At 35.9% G+C, this 23,402-nt stretch overlaps 1 protein-coding gene across 1 annotated transcript; it reads right to left on the reverse strand.

Moving 5' to 3' along the window:
- Nucleotides 1-1,303: 1,303 nt before the first annotated feature.
- On the reverse strand, nucleotides 1,304-23,402 carry cpa6 (carboxypeptidase A6). Its single transcript, XM_082183913.1, has 11 exons — nucleotides 23,034-23,402; nucleotides 17,565-17,640; nucleotides 12,857-12,981; nucleotides 10,455-10,569; nucleotides 8,901-9,002; nucleotides 8,694-8,798; nucleotides 5,949-6,059; nucleotides 5,658-5,748; nucleotides 4,330-4,532; nucleotides 2,720-2,804; nucleotides 1,304-2,543 (listed from the first exon to the last, which is right to left on the reverse strand). The coding sequence occupies exons 1-11, from the start codon at nucleotides 23,150-23,152 to the stop codon at nucleotides 2,353-2,355; spliced, it is 1,323 nt and encodes a 440-aa protein (XP_082040039.1). The 5' UTR covers nucleotides 23,153-23,402; the 3' UTR covers nucleotides 1,304-2,352.

A 23,402-nucleotide genomic window follows, 5' to 3' on the forward strand; every position in this document is an offset into this window, starting at 1 on the left:
ACTTTATTTTCAGAGAGTGTACTGTTTGAAACATCTTTGGGGCCTCTTTGTGGCATTTGGCACAGCCGTCTCTGTTATAAGGTCTATAGGCTTCTTCATTTTCTGCATTTTTAAGCGCTCAAGTCACTCGTACATGCGCTGTTGTACGCGCACAGTCCGCGTGGACACAAAAATTGGGCCTCATTGGTAGGGACCTCACTCCAAAAGGTGTGTAATGCTGCCCGCAGGCCCTCCCGCACATTTATAAGGCTTTACAGTTTAGACCTGCCTTTCACACCTGGAGCTCAATTTCTATCAACCTGAGATGTGCCGTTCAGTTTCACACCTGGACAGGCATTTTCCAGTATGGCGCAGCGGGTATTTCGTTCCCCAAAGTATCATCATCGATGCAGTGTGAGTTCCCTTGAAAGAGACCGTCTCAGGTTACGAATGTAACCATTGTTCCCTGAGAAGGGAACGAAATGCTGCGTCCCTTTGCCATACTTCCAGCCATGCCTCTTAGTGACGTTCCACAGCCTTTCAAAAGCTAACACTGCCTTGTGCCGGCTTCCCTTTATAGCTTCCATGGTTCGCCATCTTAAGATTGGACTAGTTGCACACGTGCTTCAGACAGCAGCCACACAGAGGCGTTCCCCAAAGTCAAGTCATCAACACAGCGTCTCGTTCCCTTCTCAGGGAAAAATGGTTACATTCGTAGCCTGAGACATTTTGCTTGGCAACAAGCAAAGATTTATAGTTTATTTGGAACTATTTTCTTTGGTGGAGTAGAAATATCTACTGAATGACTGGACAATGTTTGTCAGAAAGGTAAGTAACTCTATTTCAGGGATGTCAAACTCGGTTCCTGGACGGCCACTAGCAAAGTTTAGTTCCAACTCTAATTAAACTAACCTAATCCAGCTAATCAAGGTCTTCAGGATTAATAGAAACTTCCATACAGTTGTTCTGAAGCTTGTATACACTCTGCAGGACAGTGGGCCTCCAGGAGAAGAATCTGATATATTTGCTCCATATCAACTGTTTGTTCATAGAAATATCACAGTTCCAATCATACTGTGGTACTGAATATCTGATATTTCTCATGTGATATTGCTTATAAATTCCATGTACTCAAGGATGGATTATAGACTGGGTCAATGGGGTTAGAGCCGACCCCACTGTGTTTACTTCTCACATTGGTAAAGTAATTTATCATTACATGAAATTTAGTCCTTATATCAAATAATATAATCCATTCTTGGAGGTAGGATGCAGGCTGTTGGTGATTGTGTTGGACTTAGCAGGAATGTTTTTACAAAATTACATCATGATAAATCCACTTTTAATGATCTACCTGTTGGTAAAATAAACAAAACGATACAAAAATCTGTGTACAATGAATACAAATCTCAAATGCCAACTTGCAAGACACTTTATATAACAAAGGATATTTTCAACATTTGAAATAAATACTAGCTTATTACAATAAAACTCCAAAACTTAATAGTACTTAATAGTACAAATGTAAACATTGCCTCTGCAAGTACAGTTAATTATACAAGGTAAAGTTACTTTGATAAGTTTTTCTTCAAACAAAAAAAAACAAACAACCCCCCCACCCCCCCAGCAAATTTAATGTATTCTAGCCTGGCTCATTTGAGAGGTTGAATTCCCAGGTGACCTTTACCGTTTCATTTCAAAACAAAATCAAAGCTGTCTTTTAGCCGCAGTGATAACCGCCTGCCGCTGCTGCACACAGCATCTACACTAAAATAAGCCCATTGTAAGGTTCAGTATGCATTATTTACATTCTTTGGGCATTACTGTTATTTTGAAGCTTGTCTGTATAGCAAGTGCTCACTGTATATTCGCCTCTTAGGTAAAACCCACTTTCAAGGGAATTATTTAGTTCACAATTCAAGTGCTTGCATTACTTTACTGTTTACATTTATACCATTTTGTTTAATATAGTATGAAAGCTTGTTTTCAGCATAAAAAAAAGGTTATTGCGACTTTTTCATCTCACAATTCGGACTTTTTTTCTCGAAATTGCACAATTCTGACTTCTGAAAGTCACTTGACTTGACTGAAAGTCAGAATTGTGAGTTATAAACTTGGATTTGTGAGAAATAAACTCTGAATTGCGAGATATAAAGTCACAACTGTGACAAAAGTCGAAATTACCTTGTTTTAATTCCATTGGCGGAAACAAGCTTCCATTTTGTAGAGCTTATAAAAGTAGTTTATAAAAGGTTTTGTAAAATGCAGGCACTTTTGTACATAGCTAGTAGATATTGCTGTGGCTTATGGGCTAAACTGTGAAATCGATGGAGAGAAGATATGAGACAAAGCGTGAAAGTCAAGTACAAAGTTTCATTTGGTGCATTTCTTCAGAAGTCCTGAGGCGATGGTCTTTATTGCCCTCATTGTCTCTGTACAGGTGGGATTAATCAGGGCTTCCGGCAATAAGAAGCCGTAGTAGCCCGTATCACGCAACTCAAAGGCAAAGGCATATGAGATCCCGTTCTTATAGGCCCAGTCTATTGAGCTTCCAGAACTCACATCTGAAAGAGAAACACATTACATCACATCTGGACGTTTGACTGTTGTTGATATAGAAATAGTCATGAGTCAGAAAACAGATTGGCGTCTAACCGAGAGGGCTTACAGAGAGCTGATGACTCATATATGCAGTAGCTATATGTCATTGATTGAAGAAAAGACCCAATGCCTGACTTACAAAGCGTGGTGGAGGCAGGGCCGTATCTGTATCTCACTCCATAAGCTGAGTACAGAGCGCTCACTGCATTTTGGGCTGCTGATTCCTGAGGGGGAAGAGCAGAGGTTCAAGTATTCATCCAGTCGATCATTAATGATGCTTGGTGGTAAGTGTAGTCAAAAGATTGTGTGGGCTAACAGCCATCAAGTCGATTTATGAGGAAAGTGCACTGAGGCAAACCCGAAAAATAATATCTCAGCCATTCCAAATTCTAATGAGGGGTTTAATGTTTTGCCCTCTGGTAGAAGATATTGAGTTCTATCTTGTTAAAGGCTAAATCGCTTTAACAACTCCAGGGTGCAAATTATGGTTTTCAGTGATTACTACAGAATCTTATAGAGAAGTGTGGAGATATTATATAGTGAAGAGGCCGACATGGCTTAACCCTCTGGTGGCCTTTCATAATTTTAGGCCAAAACTGTCACAGTTATGCTTAGTTTTGGTTTCGTTTTTTATCAGTCTGTTTAATCAACTGTTTAATCACCTGCCTGAGTTCCTATGTTTTCTTCCCCCCATAATCAGGTACCATGGATATTAATGTAATAAATCACAGCTGTTCATCATTTAGTTCATCACCATGTGTATTTTAGTTCCTCACCTTCTCTCATTCTTCTTTCCGGTATTGCTTGTTCATGGTACAATGTTTCGAGTTGTTGGCTTACATTTAATAAAGACTGTCGTTATCATTGGATATATATATATATATATATATATATATAAAATGAAAAACCTAATAAAAATAAGTAATTGTGTTATTGTAAGTAATAAGTAATTGTTTTTATAATATTTTTATTATTTTTATTTAGACATAAATGCTGCATAATTTAGAGGTGAATATTTTGTAGTACAATTAAATCCCCTCAAAATACAAAATATTAAAGAATAAGTATTATTGAATCAAAATACATTCATTTCATAAAAAAAAGTCTTGGGGTCTGACTATGAGGATTAAGTGAGAAATACCAAAGAATGATAACTTGCCATTCAGTAACGGATTCAGTGAGTTAAGATGGACTTAAACTGTAACTCCTGTTTTTTGGATTGAAACAACAACAACTATTCATGAAATGGACCAGCTTATAAAAGTCATATCATCAATCAGACTACACTGGTTGTGCTGTGTGTTTCTTTTTTATTCACTAAATGCACTTTTTTTTTTTTTTTTTTTTACTATACTGGTCATGCTGTGTGTTTTGATTCAGCAAAAATAACCTGTTCATTAGAGTCTTTGCTTACAAATTGGAGTATGTGGTTGCACCACATGTTTTTGATTCAGTAAAAAAAAAAAAAAAAAAACTTTTGTCATACAGTAGGAGTTATTTGCTCTCAAATCGGATATTAGTTGCACTTATGTCATTATACTCATGCATTAGTTGTCTTATTGCTTATGCATGCAGCCTGTGAGGACGTCCCAACAAAAAGTTGCCTTTCACGCCATTTTGCTGTATTGTCTCTCTACATATTTATACATCTAATGTTTTTTGAGTTGCTCTGAAATTTTTATTACTGAATGATCCCGCACCTAAATGGACAAATTCGAGATGAACTATCTGAAGACAGAAATCACTCACCACACAGTTGAAGTTTGGTATAGTAGCATATTTGTAGGAATACGGATAGAGGAGCATCTGAGCATAGGCGTGAATCGAGATGTAAGCCTTGACCTGTTTCCTGTGTTTGCGTAGAAACTTGGCAACAGCTTTGACCTCAGGCTCTGACTCAGGGAAGGGACCGCAGTATGTGTCATCACAGGGGTGCAGGGATGCACCCTGATCTATCAGAGACAGCAAAGATAGCAGGTGTAATAAATTGTAACTTTATTTGTAATCATTTAATTTGTGCCTTTTCTGGCCCAAGGTTGCGGTCATAGGTTCCCTCCCTTGGGATTTTGCTGGCTCATGATCATTCTACACTTATGTATTCTCTATTTTGGTGTCAGGTATTATATTTATCTAACAGTGAATCAAGAGTGAATATTTTTGGGTGAGCATTATTTCTTTTGTCCTTCAGAAATATATTAGAACTAGACTGTAAAAACAACTTAAATTTTGAGAAAATCAAATGAGCGGAACCACAAGGTACATTTTCAGATGGATCTGCCCTAAAACATGTCTGCATGTAAAAAACAACCCTGCCGAACTTATACCACTTGAAAAGCTGGTAAATGCTTGTTAGCATTGGTTTAGTGCTGATTTATCTGGAAGACCAAGGATGTGCTAGCAAATGTTCGAATATTTGGTTTAGTACTTTCTCTTCAACTAAAATGTTATTTTCTATCCCATTAGATACAATTTGATGCCATATTAGAGTAAAATGAACAAATAGAACCCAAAAAATGCACTAAATTTAAAGGATTTTTTATTTTTATTTTTTAATAAACCAATTAAATAAAAATCAATAAATGGTGTTAAAAAATAAGTTTAGCTGAAGTTGAGATAGGTAAGCCTGGTGGATACAGTGTCCAAACGCAACACATTTTAGTAACCAGCTACAGTATATTGATCTTTTCATCTTTTATAACTGAACTAGTCATCAGTCGATGAATGTCTTAGGATCACATTAAAAGATTCTTAGTATTACCATATTAATAAACGCATTCAGCTTATATCTGTAGTGTTAGGAGACGTCAAAAAGCATGATTAAGAAAGTTGCATGCAACCATGCTCACAAACATATACTCTAACATCTTAATTTCCTTATGTATTGCATAGGGAATTTCAAGTACAAGATAGTGTTTGATGTAAATATATCATTCTGTTGATAAATTTTTAATCTGTGTGTCAGGCCTCTTCATGGTGTCTGTCTACATACTCCGGAATGCCTATTTATTTTCTATATGAACACCAGAGCTCTTTCATTTGGAGCTTTTGATTCTTGAAAATCAGGTAATATAACTCACCACACCATTTGACTTTCCAATTTCGGTTGGCATCCACTCCCCGACAATGATACTTTGGAATCTTTGAGCGTGTTTTCCGCCAAAAGCGATCCTGAGAGAGAGAGAGAGAGAGAGAGAGAGAGAGAGAGAGAGACCACAGATATTTTCCTCCATTATGTCTGGCGGCTTTATAGAAAGACAAGACATGCTGCACGTTTAACAGCACAGAGCTGCCAACAATTCTTTTCAGTAACTCAGCATACATCACAGAAGGGATGTTGAGATCTAGGCATATGTCAAACAGATAGTTACCGTCTTCCAGCTGTAATGGTAACCGTCTACGTTGAAGACAGGCATAATGTAGAAATTGAGCTGATTCATCAGTCGTCTCATGCTGGAGTCGTGTTGATAGGAGTTCAGTGCCTGCGTTCACAGTGAATGGAATTGTGACAGACTTCAATAGATGCAGGAAATGTGTGTCTCGGTTTCCCCACAGATAAACTTCAATACAGCAAAAACACAGCAGTTTGAGTGCAGTTCCTCTAATCATACCCCATTAAAATAGGCCATTCTTCCATTTATATATATATATATATATATTAGGGCTGTCAAACGATTAATTGCGATTAATCGCATCCAAAATAAAAGTTTGTGTTTACATAATATATGTGTGTGTACGGTATATAATTATTTTCTATATATAAATACACACACATCCATATATATATTTAAGAAAAAGGTGTTATTTATATATAAAATATTTATATATAATATAAATTATATATAATATAAATATATATACACAGTATATACATGCAAATATTTCTTAAATATATACATGCATGTGTGTGTATTTATATATAGAAAATAATTATATACCGTACACACACATATATTATGTAAAAACAAACTTTTATTTTGGATGCGATTAATCACGATTAATCGTTTGACAGCCCTAATATATATATATATATATATATATATATATATATATATATATATACACATACACATACACATACATATATATGTGTGTGTATATATATATATGTGTATGTATGTATGTATGTATGTATATACATACTGTTTTCAGTATTCCATAATTAATATTTCAGTGTTGTCCAGTGTTGTGTTATCAGTGGCAATCGTTAATCATCTTAAAAATAACTATTTTGCATAAATGATTGTCTTAACTTTTGGTAGTCCAATCAAGTCATGATGCTTCTTCTGTTTAATTCATCACGCTGAAAATGGAAGGTCACACTAAGCGCATTGCATCTTGGGTACAGTATTTTAAGTAAGTATACTATTTTATATTATATAATAGTACAGTATAAACGTTTGCTTTATAATGCATTTTATCAAATGTACGCTATCGTTCAGAAGCTTGAGTTCGTTTTTTTTTTCCGAAATGAACACTTTTATTCAGCAAGCATGCATTATATTGATCAAAGGTAACAGTATAAATGCTGTTCTTTTGAACTTTTTTTTTATTCATCAAAGAATCCTTAATAAAATGTATCACGGTTCCACAAAAATGTTATGCAGCACAACTATTTACTATATTGATACTAAAAAATAAAAGTTTCTTGAGCACCAAATCAGCATATTAGAATGATTTCTGAAGTATCATATGACACTGAAGGCTGGAGCAATGGCTATTGAAAATTATGGTAAAAAGCAATGGTAGAAGTAGTATGTTAATATGCAGTTTTGAACATACAGTATAGCTGCTGTGTCTGTGTAAACTATACTGACAATGATGATTCACTTAATCCATAATTAAAAGCTCCCTTTGGTCTTTTAAAATATGAATGATATTACATTGGTTTAATTTAGCAGTGATGCAGTGTTACTGTGTGTAAAGTCTAATCCTACAGCAGAAAGAGAAAGATCACAAATGCTGGAGGGTTGAAGAGGACTATAGACATTTAATAACGTTCACTTCAGGGTCAGTCAGTTTAAGGTCTCTGTCATACAGTAGTTCTGCCTCATAGTGGTGTACTGAAGGTATAGCAACTCTCTCTTTTTTGATCTCTATCTAATTCACTCAGTCTCACTCAGTGTTAGCTGCTGATCTGAGAGCTGTTTATTTGTGTGGCACAGAGGCACTCTTTGATATTAGTTTATGAGATGAGCTCAGGGGAGGCTCTGATGTATTATACAGATTAATTTGGGAGGAATTTAGAGACTCACTGAATGAAACAGTCCCAGAATACACCCTGCTCACAAATAAACAGCACACAAAAAAAATTTGAACGTTAGAGGAATGTTATAAGAGTGTCGTCTTTTAGCAATAGGCACAATAATCTTTAATCAGAATAATCTGATTCTCAACCGAAAGTCTGAGACCACATTGAAATTTGGAATTCAAAGCATAATTTAAAGGGATACTCCACTTTTTTTGGAAATAGGCTCATTTTACAACTCCCCCAGAATTAAACAGTTGAGTCTTACCGTTTTCGAATCCATTCAGCCGATCTCCGGGTCTGGCGGTACCACTTTTAGCATAGCTTAGCATAGATCATTGAATCGGACAGGACCATTAGCATCTCTCTCAAAAACATGACCAAAGAGTTTCGATATTTTTCCTATTTAAAACTTGACTATTCTGTAGTTACATCATGTACTAAGACCGACGGAAAATGAAAAGTTGCGATTTTCTAGGCTGATATGGCTAAGAACTATACTCTCATTCCTGCGTAATAATCAAGAAACTTTGCTGCCGTACCATGAGTCCAGCAGGCGTAATGATATGATGCAGCGCCTGAAAATAGGTCAAATAGGTTAGACAAACTTAGTCCCGGTCACGTTGGAAGTTACCGAGCTGGGGACTATTTTCAGGCGCTGCGTCATGGCGCTGCGTCAAAAAAAAGTGGAGTATCCCTTTAAACCCGAAACAAAACTTTTGAAATATTAATTCTTTAAATTAATTAATGCTTCAGGCAAATAATACAATTGTTAATTATATACTTTGCATAACCATTTTGTTGTTTTTGCTGAGCAGTGATTTTAATTTCAGCATGAAGTGAACAGTGGCAAACAGAAAACACATACCTCTTTAACAAACCATTGGCAGAAAGCTGGACCAATCCATTCTCTTGCATGCACTCCACAGTCTATCCACACTGCCTTCTTAAAGGGACGTGTTCTCTTTCCTAACTGACAGAAGAGGGGCAGAGAACACCGTCTAGCAAGTCAGAATGTGTGCGTGTTTTTAACAGAATGCCCATATATTTAGCCATCTTCCCCTTCACCTTTTACCTGGAGCACATAGAGGGGTCGTCCCTCATAGGACTGACCAATAGGGAACAGGTCCACCAGGTGCGGGTTGGTCCGGTTCATCTCAAACATCCAACTCTGGATCTGTCGAAAAGGTTGAACAGATCCTCCAGATTAACATGCAGCTTGTATTCATGTAAAACTTTGCAGCAGAAAGTCAAACTCAAACATTAGGGTTTCTGTGAATTTTTATAAACATTTAATTTGGCAGGTCTGGCCTATTTCTATTAGTCTGCAATCATTTCTAACTCATTTGTGGCTCATCAAGGTGTTGACACTTATTTTAATTGCTACGGTAATAATATATGTTATATTATATTTGATGTTTAAAGAATATTAAAACATTTGTACTCATGGTTCCCCAAACCTGTTTTTCCCCCTGTAGAACACAAAATAATCTTTATTTATGAACAAAAGAATCTATATGAATGAGTTTGTTCATTTATGAATGAATGAATGGATGAATAAACAAATTCGTTCATACATGAATGAATGAGTGAGTGAGTGAGTGAGTGAGTGAGTGAGTGAGTTTGTTCATGAATGAATGACTGAACGAGTTCTTTCATACGTGAATGAATGAATAAAAAGTGAGTGAGTGAGTGAATGAATGAGTTTGTTCATGAATGAATGAATGAGTTATTTCGTACATAAATGAATGAGTTAGTTTGTGAATGAGTTAATGAATGAATGAATGAATGAATGATTAAGTTTTTTGTGAATAAATTAATGAGATCATTCATTCGCTAATGAATGAATAAACGAGTTCGTTCATACGTGAATGAATGAAGGAATTTGTTTATGAATTAATTAATTTGTTCATGAATGAATGAATGAGTTAATGAAAGAATGAGTTATTTTGTGAATGAATGAATTAGTTTGTTTGTGTGTTTGTTTCTGAATGAGTTAATGAATGAGTTTATGAAATGAGTTAGTTTGTGAATGAATTAATGATTTTGTTTGTTTGTGAATTAATTAATTAATTAAAATGATTATATTATATGAAATTAGATATTAAATTAATGTGGCAAAGTTTGAATAGGAGCTCTTGTTACAGTGTTTTCTTTTTAATAAAAAGGTTTGTTGTGTCTTGACTTTTTTGTCATCTATACTCAATACCTCAAATGTCCATTGATGAATTCTTTATACATTTTTCCTTTACAAGAGCACTAGAGGAGTTATATCCTTAAAAGTGAATGTAATCCAGCCCTAGTCTGCTCTGAAGGGTTTCCTATGCATCATAATGTCATGAGAATAAATCACAGTTTACAATGTACAGTTGAAGTTGGCACTCGGTCTGAAGGAGAAGACCTGAGAGTAAAGGGCGGGACTGAAGAAAACCTCCTGAGATCTGTTTTTCTTGTGCACCTGGGCCACAACCGAATGCAAATGCACTTCTCAATCAAAGGCTGTTAGCCTGTGAACATCAGCCTTCTTTTGAGAGAAAGATGGAGTGGCAGACAGGGAAACGAATCTCTGTCTTCTTTATCTCACTACATAAAAATTACCATGTGTATTAACTTCCACCCATACACTCACCTCTTCCAAAGGATGGTACACTTCATAGTCATACTGCAATTCCGATCTGCGCTTTCTGGAGGAACGGTATCCGGTCTGTTTCTCAATTTGGGTTTGGAGATTGGAAATGAGCACCCTGTGGAGACAGTGGGGTGTCAGGGAGGGGATGATGAAAGCACATCACTGTGTATCAAACCGTTTAATGGCAGTTTTCAGGGTTACTCAGATACTTATGTACACACTACATACAATCATTTCTGCATCTAACGCCAGAGTTAAGGAAGCAATGAACACAGTTTAAAAATATATCATATGCACATTAATCAGACAGTCACAAAAAGAACATTAGATGAATTTAGATTTTCTCAATGTTTTTTGCTATGCAGTTTTTTCCCCCAGTTTTATTTATTTGTTAGAAAATTATAAAAATATGTATTGTTTAATACATTGTTCTTATTGTTTTGCACTTAGTTACTGTAGTTTATTTGGAAAGTAGTCATGTTGTAAAGTTCTTCGCATCAAGGCCATGATCATCCTGTTGGCTGTTATTTTACACTAATGACCAGCTGACGGCCATTACTTATGTAAGATTTTAACACTAATGAAAATTAAAATGTTTACGCCTCTAACATGAGAATAATTCAAGATTTTTTGGTAACATGAAATTTGTAGTTTGTCATGTTTATAATTTTCCTTGTTACATATGAAATTGGTTGTTTGTCATGCGTTTTAATACATTATACTTTCTAAAGGTTTAACATAAGAATTATAATGTATTATAACTGGTTACAATTATTCATGAGACAATGCATTATAAGATGCTGATATGATAGATCAGGCAAACTCGAGAAGGATCTAAATGGAGTTATCTTTATAAATAAGCCAAACAACAGAAAACACATGGCAGGAAAAAATTAGGGCCTTATGCTGCATTCATGCCATGTTGTAATAACCGCATAGTCTCAAGATGACAACACGTGGCGTTATATTTGGAGCTGTTCGCGTCCTTGGACTGGGAAATATGTGTTTCTATGGCACCACTATTAACACCTAAATGAAACTGCAGCAGTCAGGTGGTACACCAGTCACGTGGTACAAGTAGGAGCTCTCAGACAATTCCCATCTTACAATATGTATTTACGAGCTCTACGATGATATGAACGCTTTTTAAAAATTTAAATCATGTAATTGCGGTAATTACGACATAGCGTGAACTCACCTTTATTTACACAGGATAGCTTATCAACAGAATTAGAGACAGGTGCTTAACATAATCAACCATGGACACAAACTAGGATTGGGAACACATGGCAAACAGGAACATGTAATCCGGACGTACTACATCTGCCACGATGCCATTATCATGTGACCTACCAGTGTCAGTTACGTCGCTTTACTGCCATTCACCAGTCCTCTCCCGTGGCCTCATGGGATAGTAAAGTGTCCATCGCATGCATACTTCAGAATCTTGCTGGAAGTAGTAGCCTTTTTTGCCTACTATATAGTAGGGAAGTATGCAATTTCGGACGCAGCCAATGAAAACATACTTGTGGCAGGTACATTACAAGGCATAATTAATATATGCTTTTATAATGCATTATATATTGTATAAAGTCTTTAAGTAAATTGTTACAGTATTTTCCTCCTAATTAAGGTTTAAAGGTAGACTCTACATATCAGCAACATTGATAATCTTGTCACAAACAGAGCAAAAATTAGATGGCGGAGTGCTCGGAGCTCGGAATGTGGCCCGAACCTAGAGTACTCCCCTGTATACCTGGCTGGGATAGGAACTACCCGAGTGTGAGGAGTTGGGGTGGTGGAGGGATGCAGAAAAGACTGTCGAAGAACGGAGGTGAGTCGACTATATATATAGGCCTCCAATCGTACTGATTGGATAGATAATTTGAACGTGCTTCTCTCGAACATTTTTAATGTTCCATCTCCATCTTTGCCTGTTTTGTTGTTTTTTGGCTAGAATAGGAATGCCACGATTTATCTTTATGACCTGTCAAACCATCCAAACATGGATGGAGTTTTGCAACCTATCCCATCACCCAGAATCCTCAGAGACATCAATTCTGCCCGTAAATATGCTCAAATACATCAGCCATGAGAAGGAGAGAGGATATGAAAGAAAAGGCCTCCCTGGGGAAAAGGGATGACAATGAAAGTGTTGCTGGCTGTGGCGCATGAGATAAGCTTCATCGTTACTGTTGATCCGGATGATTGATGGGGCGAGTGGTTGAAAGAGTACTTTGAATCATGCCTTGGTTTCTGGGTCCGTCAGCACATGGAAATCAAAGTCAGAAGGATTCGAGTAGATAACTCTAACGCATGTCCCCCAGAAACCGATACTTGTCCCACAGGAGAATATGAGAGAAATTCACTCTAATGATCTAACAGAGAAGGAGGAAACTCACTCATAGTAGATGTGCGCTTGGTGAAGATGTCTTCTCAGCCATTGCGTCTTGTTCCGTCCCACATGAACGTCTACTGGGCTGTTCTCTCGAATCAGAGATGCGCTGTTGGGCTGCCAAAGGTCCACCTGCAGAACATCACTGAGATCAATCAAGCAGGAATGTTCCTAGCTGCTAAAGTGAAAAATCTTTTAGCATTTACTCACCCCCATGTTGTTCCAAACCTGTATGACTTTCTTTCTTCCGTGGAAATATATTTCTCAAACATCACTGCCATTGTCAAATGACAATCCCAATTGTTTATATTCACTTTTGGCATACCAGATCGGATGGCACTGATATCAAATAACATTGGCTTTCATGTGTTTCATAACTGGTTATGAACCATCGAACATTGAGTATGTGAAAATGCGAATGAAATCTGAGAGTTTTGGTGGAGGACAAGTTAAAGTTTAAGTAACTGTCTTCAATGTTTCTGCTAAAATAACAATATTGACAATAGATGTAAAATTAATGCAAATAACAGCTCAGAGAATTTAATATGGTAAGAATTTGAGAAATGTTTGAGAAATGACTTCCTATCTCATGGGTTTTGATTGCAAATGTGGTGTTTTGGCAAATGTGAACACAGTTAGAGACATTATTGAGATTGCTTGAGAAACTTTAGGAGACACATTTGACATTATACTGAGATTTTGCACATGAGAAGCTGGAGACGTCTCAATTTACTCTCCATTTAATGTCATTGATGTTTATCAGAAGCAATGAAGATATTCACTTGCGTAGACAATTTTTTTTTAACTATCCAAACCGATATGTAAGAACATGTAGAACATGAGCTATATTCCCCATACATAATTTCAATGTGAGCATAAGAACATGGTCATAACATTATGTTCCATTTAGCTCCAAACAAAATAAATAAATTTGTTCACGGACACTAACTAAATCCAAAAACAAACCGAAATTAACAGATAAAGCAATCTGAAATCAGGTTCTTGAAATTCGAGCAGTTTATCACATGTTGTTAGATCTTTGAACCAGAGTTGAGATGACTGATACAGCTTTTCCCATTGCTGTAAGATCTGTAGATCAGAGACCTTCTGACTCAGCCCATTCACAGAGAGTTTAAATCATGCAGAGCTTCAACGAGCCAACATGATCACAGTGTTTGATTAAAATTATCTATTTCTGTGTGTAGATCCACAAAACCACTTTAGATTGCCAACATATGCCGGAGCCTTTGTAGCAGCCCATACCAGTCCCTGAAGCATAACCTCAGATTTTGTGCGGCTGCCAAGTCACTACGCTCTTGACTGAAAATTGGGGCACTAAAAACAGTTCTGAATTATACTGGCATACAATATGTATTTGCATGTAAAATTATATGCCATATGTTAAATAGAACCCTTCAAGTGATAGCTTTTGGTTAAAAGCAGGAATATCAGTCCACTCAGAGCTGGTTACGTGCAGGCAGAAAAACTCCTCACCGCCGTGCTGCATTCCTAACAGATGCTCACAAACCTGGCAGCTGAAACAGATTTGACACTTTTTTTTCCTTTTTTTTTTTTGATGGTTTGTGGCTGATCATACCATGGTATGATCTTGAAACAGATGCACAAAGAAAGCATGAGATTGAGATGATGAACATGTCTTCTAAAAAAAGCAGGTGGTAAAAAAAGAGAACAACTGACTATACAAACATTAGGAATGCTAGTGATTGTATTGATTGTTCACATGGCTTTTTAGGCAATTTCTGTTGTAATTTGGGGGGGAAATCTTTGGAAAGGATTTCTGTATTTGGTTGCGTTGCAGCGTATTTGCAGCACATGATTTTGAATGATTTGACATCCTTCTTAAAAAGTAATTCTACATCATGATTTACCTTTTTAAACAAATGTATTGGTGGTTGCATTCTGTATTGGAGGCAAAAAGAGATTTGAGGGATTTCTTGGAGGTTCCTGATTCTTTTTTGACACATTACCCGGCATGTGTGTTGTTCATCATCATGCTCTGAACTACAAATTCCAATGGAAACGGAATAAGTAAACATTTTTTTTTTAATTCTGTCATTTATGCATCGGAGCAAATGAGAGGCATTTTGATAAAACTTGTACAGCATCATCTGTTAATGGAAAGCTTGACAGATTCACTACAGTTTACTGCGTGTACTCGGACGCCGGTGACTGTTTAACTGTCTTCTTTCTCCCTCTCCTTGTCTTTCTCTTGCTTTTGGGTCCATTATTGGTTTGGACTGTGACTGTAAAAAACTGCTCAGATCAGCTAGACTATCAGAAAGGTAATCATCATCACGGCTGGTCAAGTTAAAGGAGACGGAATGTTCAGTACACTGTTTTCTTTTTAAGGGAAATCCTTATTTTGCTTTGTTTCAGCTATGACAAAAAGACATCCCCTCTTGCATTGTGCGTTCGTGCACTTTGGGGGCAGAGCAATGAAGGGAGGGGTGTGTTTGTTTGGGCTGATTTCAAATATCAAGTGTTTCTCAGAAATTCTGAGAAATGAGGATGGGAATATGTTGAACTTGAATGATGGCCTTTTTTTATGCTAAAGATTCTCTTGTGAGGGACTGCCTATAAAGGCAGATGTATTTTGATTTATAAAGACCCATTTATACTGTGACAGCACACAAATATTGTGTATTCGTTTATTTTTTTAATCTAAATTAAATAATTGCCTTTTATATAGTTAACTAGCTTGTTTCCGCCACAGAATAAAAAATAAAAAAGGTAATTGTGACTTTTTATGTCATAAAGTCAGAATTGCGAGTTATAAAGACAAAGAAAATTGTTTTTCCCCTCATTAGAATTATACTACAATTGTGGGTTTATATCTGGCAATTCTGAGAAAAAAAGTCGCTATGTTTTATTCTGTGGCGGAAACAAGCTTGCATTGTTGTACTGAAGCCAAAATAAAATTTAAAATGACTTCTGTATATCTTTTTTTCTACCAACCATTAGAATAATGTTAAATCTATAAACCTGAAGAGAGACTTTATTTAATTCTTAAGGATTTTCCCAATCGATGTCTAAAAAATACAAATAAATAATTAATAATAATAATAAAACTTTTTTCTCTGCAGACCTCAAACCCTCTTGAGGCCCCCAGGGGTCCCTGGACACCTGTTTGAAAGACCTCTGCCTTACTTCAGCCAAGAGGAAATCCAGCCAAGTAGCACACAACCCTATCAACGACTAAATTTATATAATAGTTTGCAGACAGTTTCGTGTGAGTGCAGACCTGAAAACTTCTCTCTGTTAGTGCAGTGACCCCAATTTCTTGAGCACTGTAAAGTTCAACATAGCTCAGTTTGAGCAGATATTCTGAGATCATTTTACACTTTGTATTGACACATTCCTTAAAGATTAAGTGAATGTGTTCAACTGTGAGAACAAAGGATGCTATTACGACAACATAATATTACTTTATTCTAAATGAAATCATTTACTTTTATATTGTTATTGTACTAAAGTCACAGCAAATAATTAAATTTGACTTTTTTTTCTTTCTTTTTTTACCAACTATAGAATAATGATAAATCTATAATGTTGAATAGTTCCTTAAAGATAAAGTGCGAATATGTAGGAATTTAAAACAGAGAATTGGATTTGGACTAAATGTGATACTCTGTGTTTTCTAGTCATGTTTTTTTTTAAGAGCTGTTGATAAGCTTATAAACTTATTTTCTTCAAATGGCCATGTCAGTATCTTGTTTTCGATCAGAAGAGGGGCATGTGTTCATACTTAAATGCCTATCCATTTTCCGTTTCATGTTGCCTGTCAACAGGGATTATGTCACTTTAAGACAGACAGCAGAAATGTCCCAAGTTTCCTCAAACGCTTATAGAGACAATCCTGAGTGGTGGCATCAAAGGTAGCAGACAGGGAAACAAGTCCATTTCATCCTTTGTAAGAGCCTCCAAAAAATCTGTCACTGGCAAAACACCTACTATAATATAATGAAATATTTGTGATGTATGTTGCTTGCACAACCTTTTAGTCTGAATACACAGCTATGTTGAATGGCCTGTCAACAGACAGACTAACTAACTAGTCTAACCTTATGGAAATGAATGGCTACTGATGACATTTAATTTGCCTTTTAATATAGTGTACCACATTTCTCACTGCTGCTTGTGTTCGCTGTTTGTATAGGCAGCCTGTTTAGAAGTATATTTCTGAAGGAAATGGTGGCATGGTGCCAGGGAACTCTTGTCTGACTCGTAAAAGAAGCTGAGGATGTTCATGCATCACTGGTGCTGTGATTGGCAGAGTGGTGGTGGTGCAAAAAATAGATAAGGACTGTAGCACTGATAAACTAAAAACTGTTTACCCAGTAGAAGAAAATTTGATGGAGAAAAGGTTTCGATAGACATTATTTGCCATGATTCATGTAACGCAACTCATCTTCTATAAATTGTAAAAAATTATCATGATTAGTTACCACAACTTTTTATCTTTTGTCAAATCAACTTAAATAATTAATGTGGTTCGGATAACATAATATTTCAAGTTTCTATTGATTAAACCAATCCCCTTCATTGAATTAACTCACATTTTTTCTTTCAATGAACTAAAATTTTTAAGGCAACTTTTTTAAGTTAAACCAACAATGCTTTTTTTACACTGATGTGGTTTGCTTTTGTTTTTCATGTTTAATGTTACAGGAGTATTGTAGAAATAAGGGACTCACCGTCAAGTTTTGGAAAAGCTGTTTGACTGCTTGAACCTCTGTGTTGCTGCTGGGGATTATTCTGAATACTTGATCACTGCAGAAACAAAGCATTGCAATTATTGCAAAGTATGCACTGGCACTGGAATCAAATCAAAATACAGGAATAAAACGATTACATGATTGTAAATGTACAGTAAATGATTGTATGGTTATATAAAACCAATTAATTTCTATTTCACCATGATTATTAGTATATTTGATCAGTATATAAAAGTTTAAGAAGTCCCCCTGTAGTCATTAACTTTATCCCTTAAAGGTGCACTGTGTAATTTTTAGCAGCATCTAGTGGTGAGGTTGCGTATTGCAACCAACAGAAGTTACGGTGGCCGAGAGGAAAATATGTCATCGTCTGAGACAGCAGAGAGTAGCCAGTTAAGCAATTCCAGTTAGGTTTACTTAATTATTCAGTAAAACGATATGTTATTGCGAATATTATTGTTACAGTACTTGTTCATCATTGTGTCAGTGTTTTATTCACTGACTTTAGCTAGCTTCTTTGCACGAAGAACAACATAGTGAGGAAACGCATTTGTCCGTTTAGGGCTACTGTAGAAACATTTCAATGTAAGGGGAATGTAAATAGAAATGGCTCATTCTAAGGTAATAAAAACATAACGTTTAATTTAGGTAAGGTCTTTATACACCACTGTATGATATTGCATTTCTGTAAACAGATCCTCCTAAATATTACACAATGCACCTTTAAAACTCATCTTTGATCACCAAAATTGACATGGAAATTCTCCATGCCTTATAATGTTAAAGTCGTTATTTTTGTTGATTTTTGCGCACAAAAAGTATTCTCGTCACTTGATAAACTTAAGGTTGAGCCACTGTAGTCACTTGGACTATTTTAACGGTGTCTTTACTAACTTTTCTTGGCTGGCAGATATCGATTACCTAGCAGCCTATGAAGGAGTGGGACAACTCAGATTTCATCAAAAATATCTTCATTTGTGTTCTGAAGATGAACGAAAGTCTTACGGGTTGGAACAACACGAGGGTGAGTAATTACTGACAGAATTTTCATTTTTGGGTGAACTAACCCTTTAATGATATGCTGAAGACGTACATGTTGAAGTGACAACATAGTTTGTGACGCCAGAAACACCAGCGATTTCAAATCGCATTTTTGAGACTTTTGATCCTCAATGGCGTTGACTTTGACATTGAATTTGCACATAGTTTGTCTTAAAGCACATTAAAAACACCACATAGACACATACACAACATTAAAAACTTGATTTTCACCAAAGGGGGACTTTAAGAAATTAATACTTTATCAACAAGGATACACTATAAAAATATTTATAATTTACAAAGGATTTTAAAATGTGTTGCTCTTTTGAACTTTCTATTCAAATATCCTGAAAAAAAAAGCATAACAGTTTCTACAAAAATATTAAGCAGCACAACTGTTTTCAACATTGCTCTAAAATTCCCAGAAAATCACTGTATTTTGAAGAGAATTAGCAGTCAGTGTGAGTCTATGGGACTTTTTTGCCCATTATATTGTCTACCGAGTGAAAATCGTAAGTCTGAGATAAATATCAGCACAACTATTCTGAACAAGCTGCATGAACCAAGCTGGTTTGATTTATGTTTGTATCAAAAACATGTCATGCTGAAGTTTAATAGGGGATCGTTTGAATCCTCTCTAAGTATGAGCAATAGTACCAGTGAAAATTTCCAAGAGTGACAGCCAGCAGACAGTTTTATTGAGCCAGCTAACACATAAGCCAGCTAACCCATTTCATAGGGTTATTTTCTCTGAAACGGTTCGAAACACACCAAATATGACCTCATTACATCACTAAAAGCAATCTGCTATTTTTAGGCTTTGAGTGACGCTGACGCTCCAGGTTACATTCTCCTTTTTTTGAGGTGTAATTGTGCGAAGCAGCTCCATTCCAGCTCTATCATTACAAAAGAAAGCCACAAAAATGGTCTCAGTTCATCATTGAGGACGTCATCTCCCACTAATGGTAAAAGCAGAGGAAATTGTGCTTGACGCCACACCTGTAATGTCTTTGTGTGTGGTATTTTGTGTCTTGGATGGTATTTCCCACAGAATCTTTATTGTGTGGTGTCATGCAATATCTGCGTATGCTTTAAATAAATAATAAACCCCTCCTCAGCTGCAGGGTACAAGGTTCTTCATGCTCTCGTTTATTTTGCTGACTACTGTATATAGGGTGCTTCTTGTGCATGGCATTTTTTTCTCCAATTCGGTCTGTTTTAGTGTTTCCTTTTGATTGTTCCTATTTCCTGACTTCGGCCCTGATATTATATAGTGAAACATCCTCTGTCTGATGTCAGCTGGCAAGTCAATCACACATTGGTGTGTGAATGTGTGAGGAATGATGTTATTTCTCTTGGCTTCACACCCTAACATACGTGAAGAGGCGTTGATTGGTGCGTTTTACAGCCCAATGTAAACTATCCATCTGATGGAATGGAGAAAAACACAATGACTGACCCTATACAGGACAGGAATTTATAGCCTACTCAGTAAAAAATGCTAACTGATGGGATGTTGAAATTTTAACCTGGGGGGAAAAATCTTAGTAAGCAACACTTCTTAATAGTCATGCTGATCAGAAAATGAATTTATTTATTTATTTATTTACATTACTTTTCAAAAGTTTGAGTTCAGGTCAAAGGTTTCCTCAGCAGAACAACTGTTAAGCATAATAATAATCAAATCAGCATATTAGAATGATTTCTGAAGGATCATGTGACACTAGACTGGAGTAATGATGCTGAGAAATTATCTTTGCCATCGCATGAATGAATTTCAATTTAATTATGTTAAAACAGAAAACAGTTATTTTAAATTGTAATAATATTTTAATATTTTTGTATAATATTTCTGATCAAATGAATGCAGCCTTGGTAAGTACAAGATCATCCCACACAAAAACATCACAAAAAAATCAATCAAAAACATTCGAAACATCACATCGGTTGAGATTGTCATATCTATTACATTTCAGATAACCGCAGGGTGGAAGTGTACTTTTCATTACTCGGTTTCTCTTTATGTTCTGACAGGCCGTTCTGATCGGGGTTAGCATTTATATCACTCCCTGACAAGTAGAAAACAAGTGTTTTCACCTCTTTGTGAATTGTTTTGCTCTTTTAAGCTTCCTTGCATTGAATAATTCGTAAATGAGGCTTATAAAAAAAAAGAAATACTGCTTAACATTAGTATACTGATGAAATTAGGTGTCTGTATAAAGTGGAAATAAAAAATAATAAGTTAAATCAAATTTTTACATAAGGAAAGTATAGCTGTCTTAAGTAGAATAGCAGTAGAACCCCAGACTCAAAAAGGAAAGATGAAAATTCACCCCAAATTCACAAAGAATCTCTCATATTTGATTCACTCTCATGCTATTTCAACCAGTGTATGACTTTCTTTTCTCCATGGAACACAAAAAGAGATGTTAGGCAGAATGACAACCTCCATTCAGCATTCACTTTCATTATGTGGAAAAAGATGCAATGAAAGTATGGTGACTTTTATTTCAGTCTCTCAAATAAAGTCATATTAGTATGGAATGCCATGAGAGTAAGATTATGACAGAATAAAAAATTTATAGAGATTTATAAGAGCAATTTCTTGCTAATGATATATAAAATGGTATATTCAATAACTGTGTTGGAGGATAACGCATAACAAGTAATGCGAGTTATGTAATCAGACTTTTTCAAGTAACTACAACACATTACTTTTAAATTTACAAAAAAACGATCTACTCTGTTTTACTCAAGTCACTTTGTTTACCCATTTTTTCCACTGACACCTCTCCTGTCCTCATGTTGAGAGAAACCGGGAGTAAGTGCAGAGGCGTTGTGTGTAAACATGATGATGGTTATAGTAGTTAGACTCAATGTGAGCATTCATTTACTCATGTCACTTGCACAAAAACAGATTCAGTATTCCCCAAAATGAATAAAAACTGTGAAATACTCTGAATATTAGACAAACCTGCATTAATTAAATATGTTAAAAAATACAAAACACTTTATGTATTTAATCTCACTTTATTAACCAATGTATGCTGACCTTTGATCCAAATCCAATTAAATGTGATTACATCACATTTGTGTTTAATTTTTTATTGATGAAGTAAGTGTGTTGAACTTTCTTCTCCTGCATTCTATTCTTCTGCAATCCAGAATGGCAGCCTAGATGAAAGGTTTGCTTGAGCTGCGCCTTCTACTATACAGACGAGAATTTGCATTTCCTTCAGTCTGAGGATTATTCATTTCACTTTTGGTGTAAAAGATCCTTTGCATTTGTTAAAATGTAAATATGTTTTAATTATGAAACAAGCAAGCAAGCCCAGCACAGGTAAGAAAAAGTCATGCAAAAGTAACGTAATGCATTATTTTTCATAAAAAGTAACAGTTACTTTTTTTAGGGAGTAACGCAATATTGTAACGCATTACTTTTAAAAGTAACTTTACCTAACACTCTTTACTGTTAACTAAAAGGCCTACTTTTCCATGACTTTTTAAAATTGCATTAATAAAAATAAAAAAGTAAGGCCTGGATATCATTTTTATTAAAAGAAAAAAATCCCAATATAGATATTCCATGACTCTGGGAATCCTGTGGGATGGATCCACCATAAGCATAAGTAGCCTACATGTGGCCTATATCTGCCATGAAATTCAATTTAAAATTCACTTAGACCTATAGATCAAAATACTTTTTAATATCTCTGATATCAGATTATATCAAACCACCTTGTAATCTACCAAAAATAAACAAAAGATCACACATATAATGTTTCTTAAATTAGCCTATGCGTCCATTGTGATCTTCAAGTTCTTTGCACTTCGTGCTTATACCTGTCGAGACCAACTACATACTTTTAAGATGTCACTTAAGGAGTGCTTTTCAACCTCAGCAAAGGAAAAATCTTGGCACGCTGAAACTGCTTTGTTTTATAAAGCCACAGTGTTGACATAAGAAGAGACAGACTGATCTCTAGTCTTTATTTGCGGAGGCGCAGAGTGCACTTCAATGATTCAAAACTATTTTGCTAGCCTACTCCCCCTGGTCCCTACGCCCTGGATTCTCGCTAAATAATATGCAACCTGATTCATTTTAACAAATCGGTTCATTCGGACAATTCTTTTTGAACCAACAGACTCGGACTCATATCACAAAGTCACCGGGTGCGCTTTTTGCACGTTATTTTTTATCTTATCACATAAACATTTAGTTAAAAACTTTAATTTATCGCTATGTGTTTGATTATGTTATGTATATTCTGTGTCTACGTGTGCGAATGACAAAATTCACGAACGTTCAACTGTTCAATACGATTCGTTCGCGCGCGCTTGCTATTTGAACGAGTGCTCTCACATTACAACTGTAGTTTAAAAACTTTGAATGAATGAAACACTTACCCGACGTAACGGTTGTTGTAGAGATAAGAGTCAACAGGATAGAGCACGGTGCTGAAAATGATAACACATCCGAATAAAACCGTACTGGACAAGTCTGTGATTGTCAATGCCATATTCATGTATTATAGAAATAAACGGCGATTCTGCAGCAGTTAATCAGAGGCTGAGCTTTGCATATGGATGCTGAATGGAACTCATCACAGGGTAAGGAACTGTGAGACTTTTCTGTCCTGTTTGTCCACTCCTGGGACGATTTCTTGAGGTAGAGGTGTGAAATCATTCATGTGGGAATTCTGGTGGTATCCCGAGTCTTTTAAAGTGTTTTTGGAAGTGTGGTCACGTGACGTGGGGTGTCAGAGGGGTTGGGAA

Source organism: Leuciscus leuciscus (assembly GCF_965113295.1).
Source record: "Leuciscus leuciscus genome assembly, chromosome: 11".
In the NCBI taxonomy this organism is placed as follows: domain Eukaryota; kingdom Metazoa; phylum Chordata; class Actinopteri; order Cypriniformes; family Leuciscidae; genus Leuciscus; species Leuciscus leuciscus.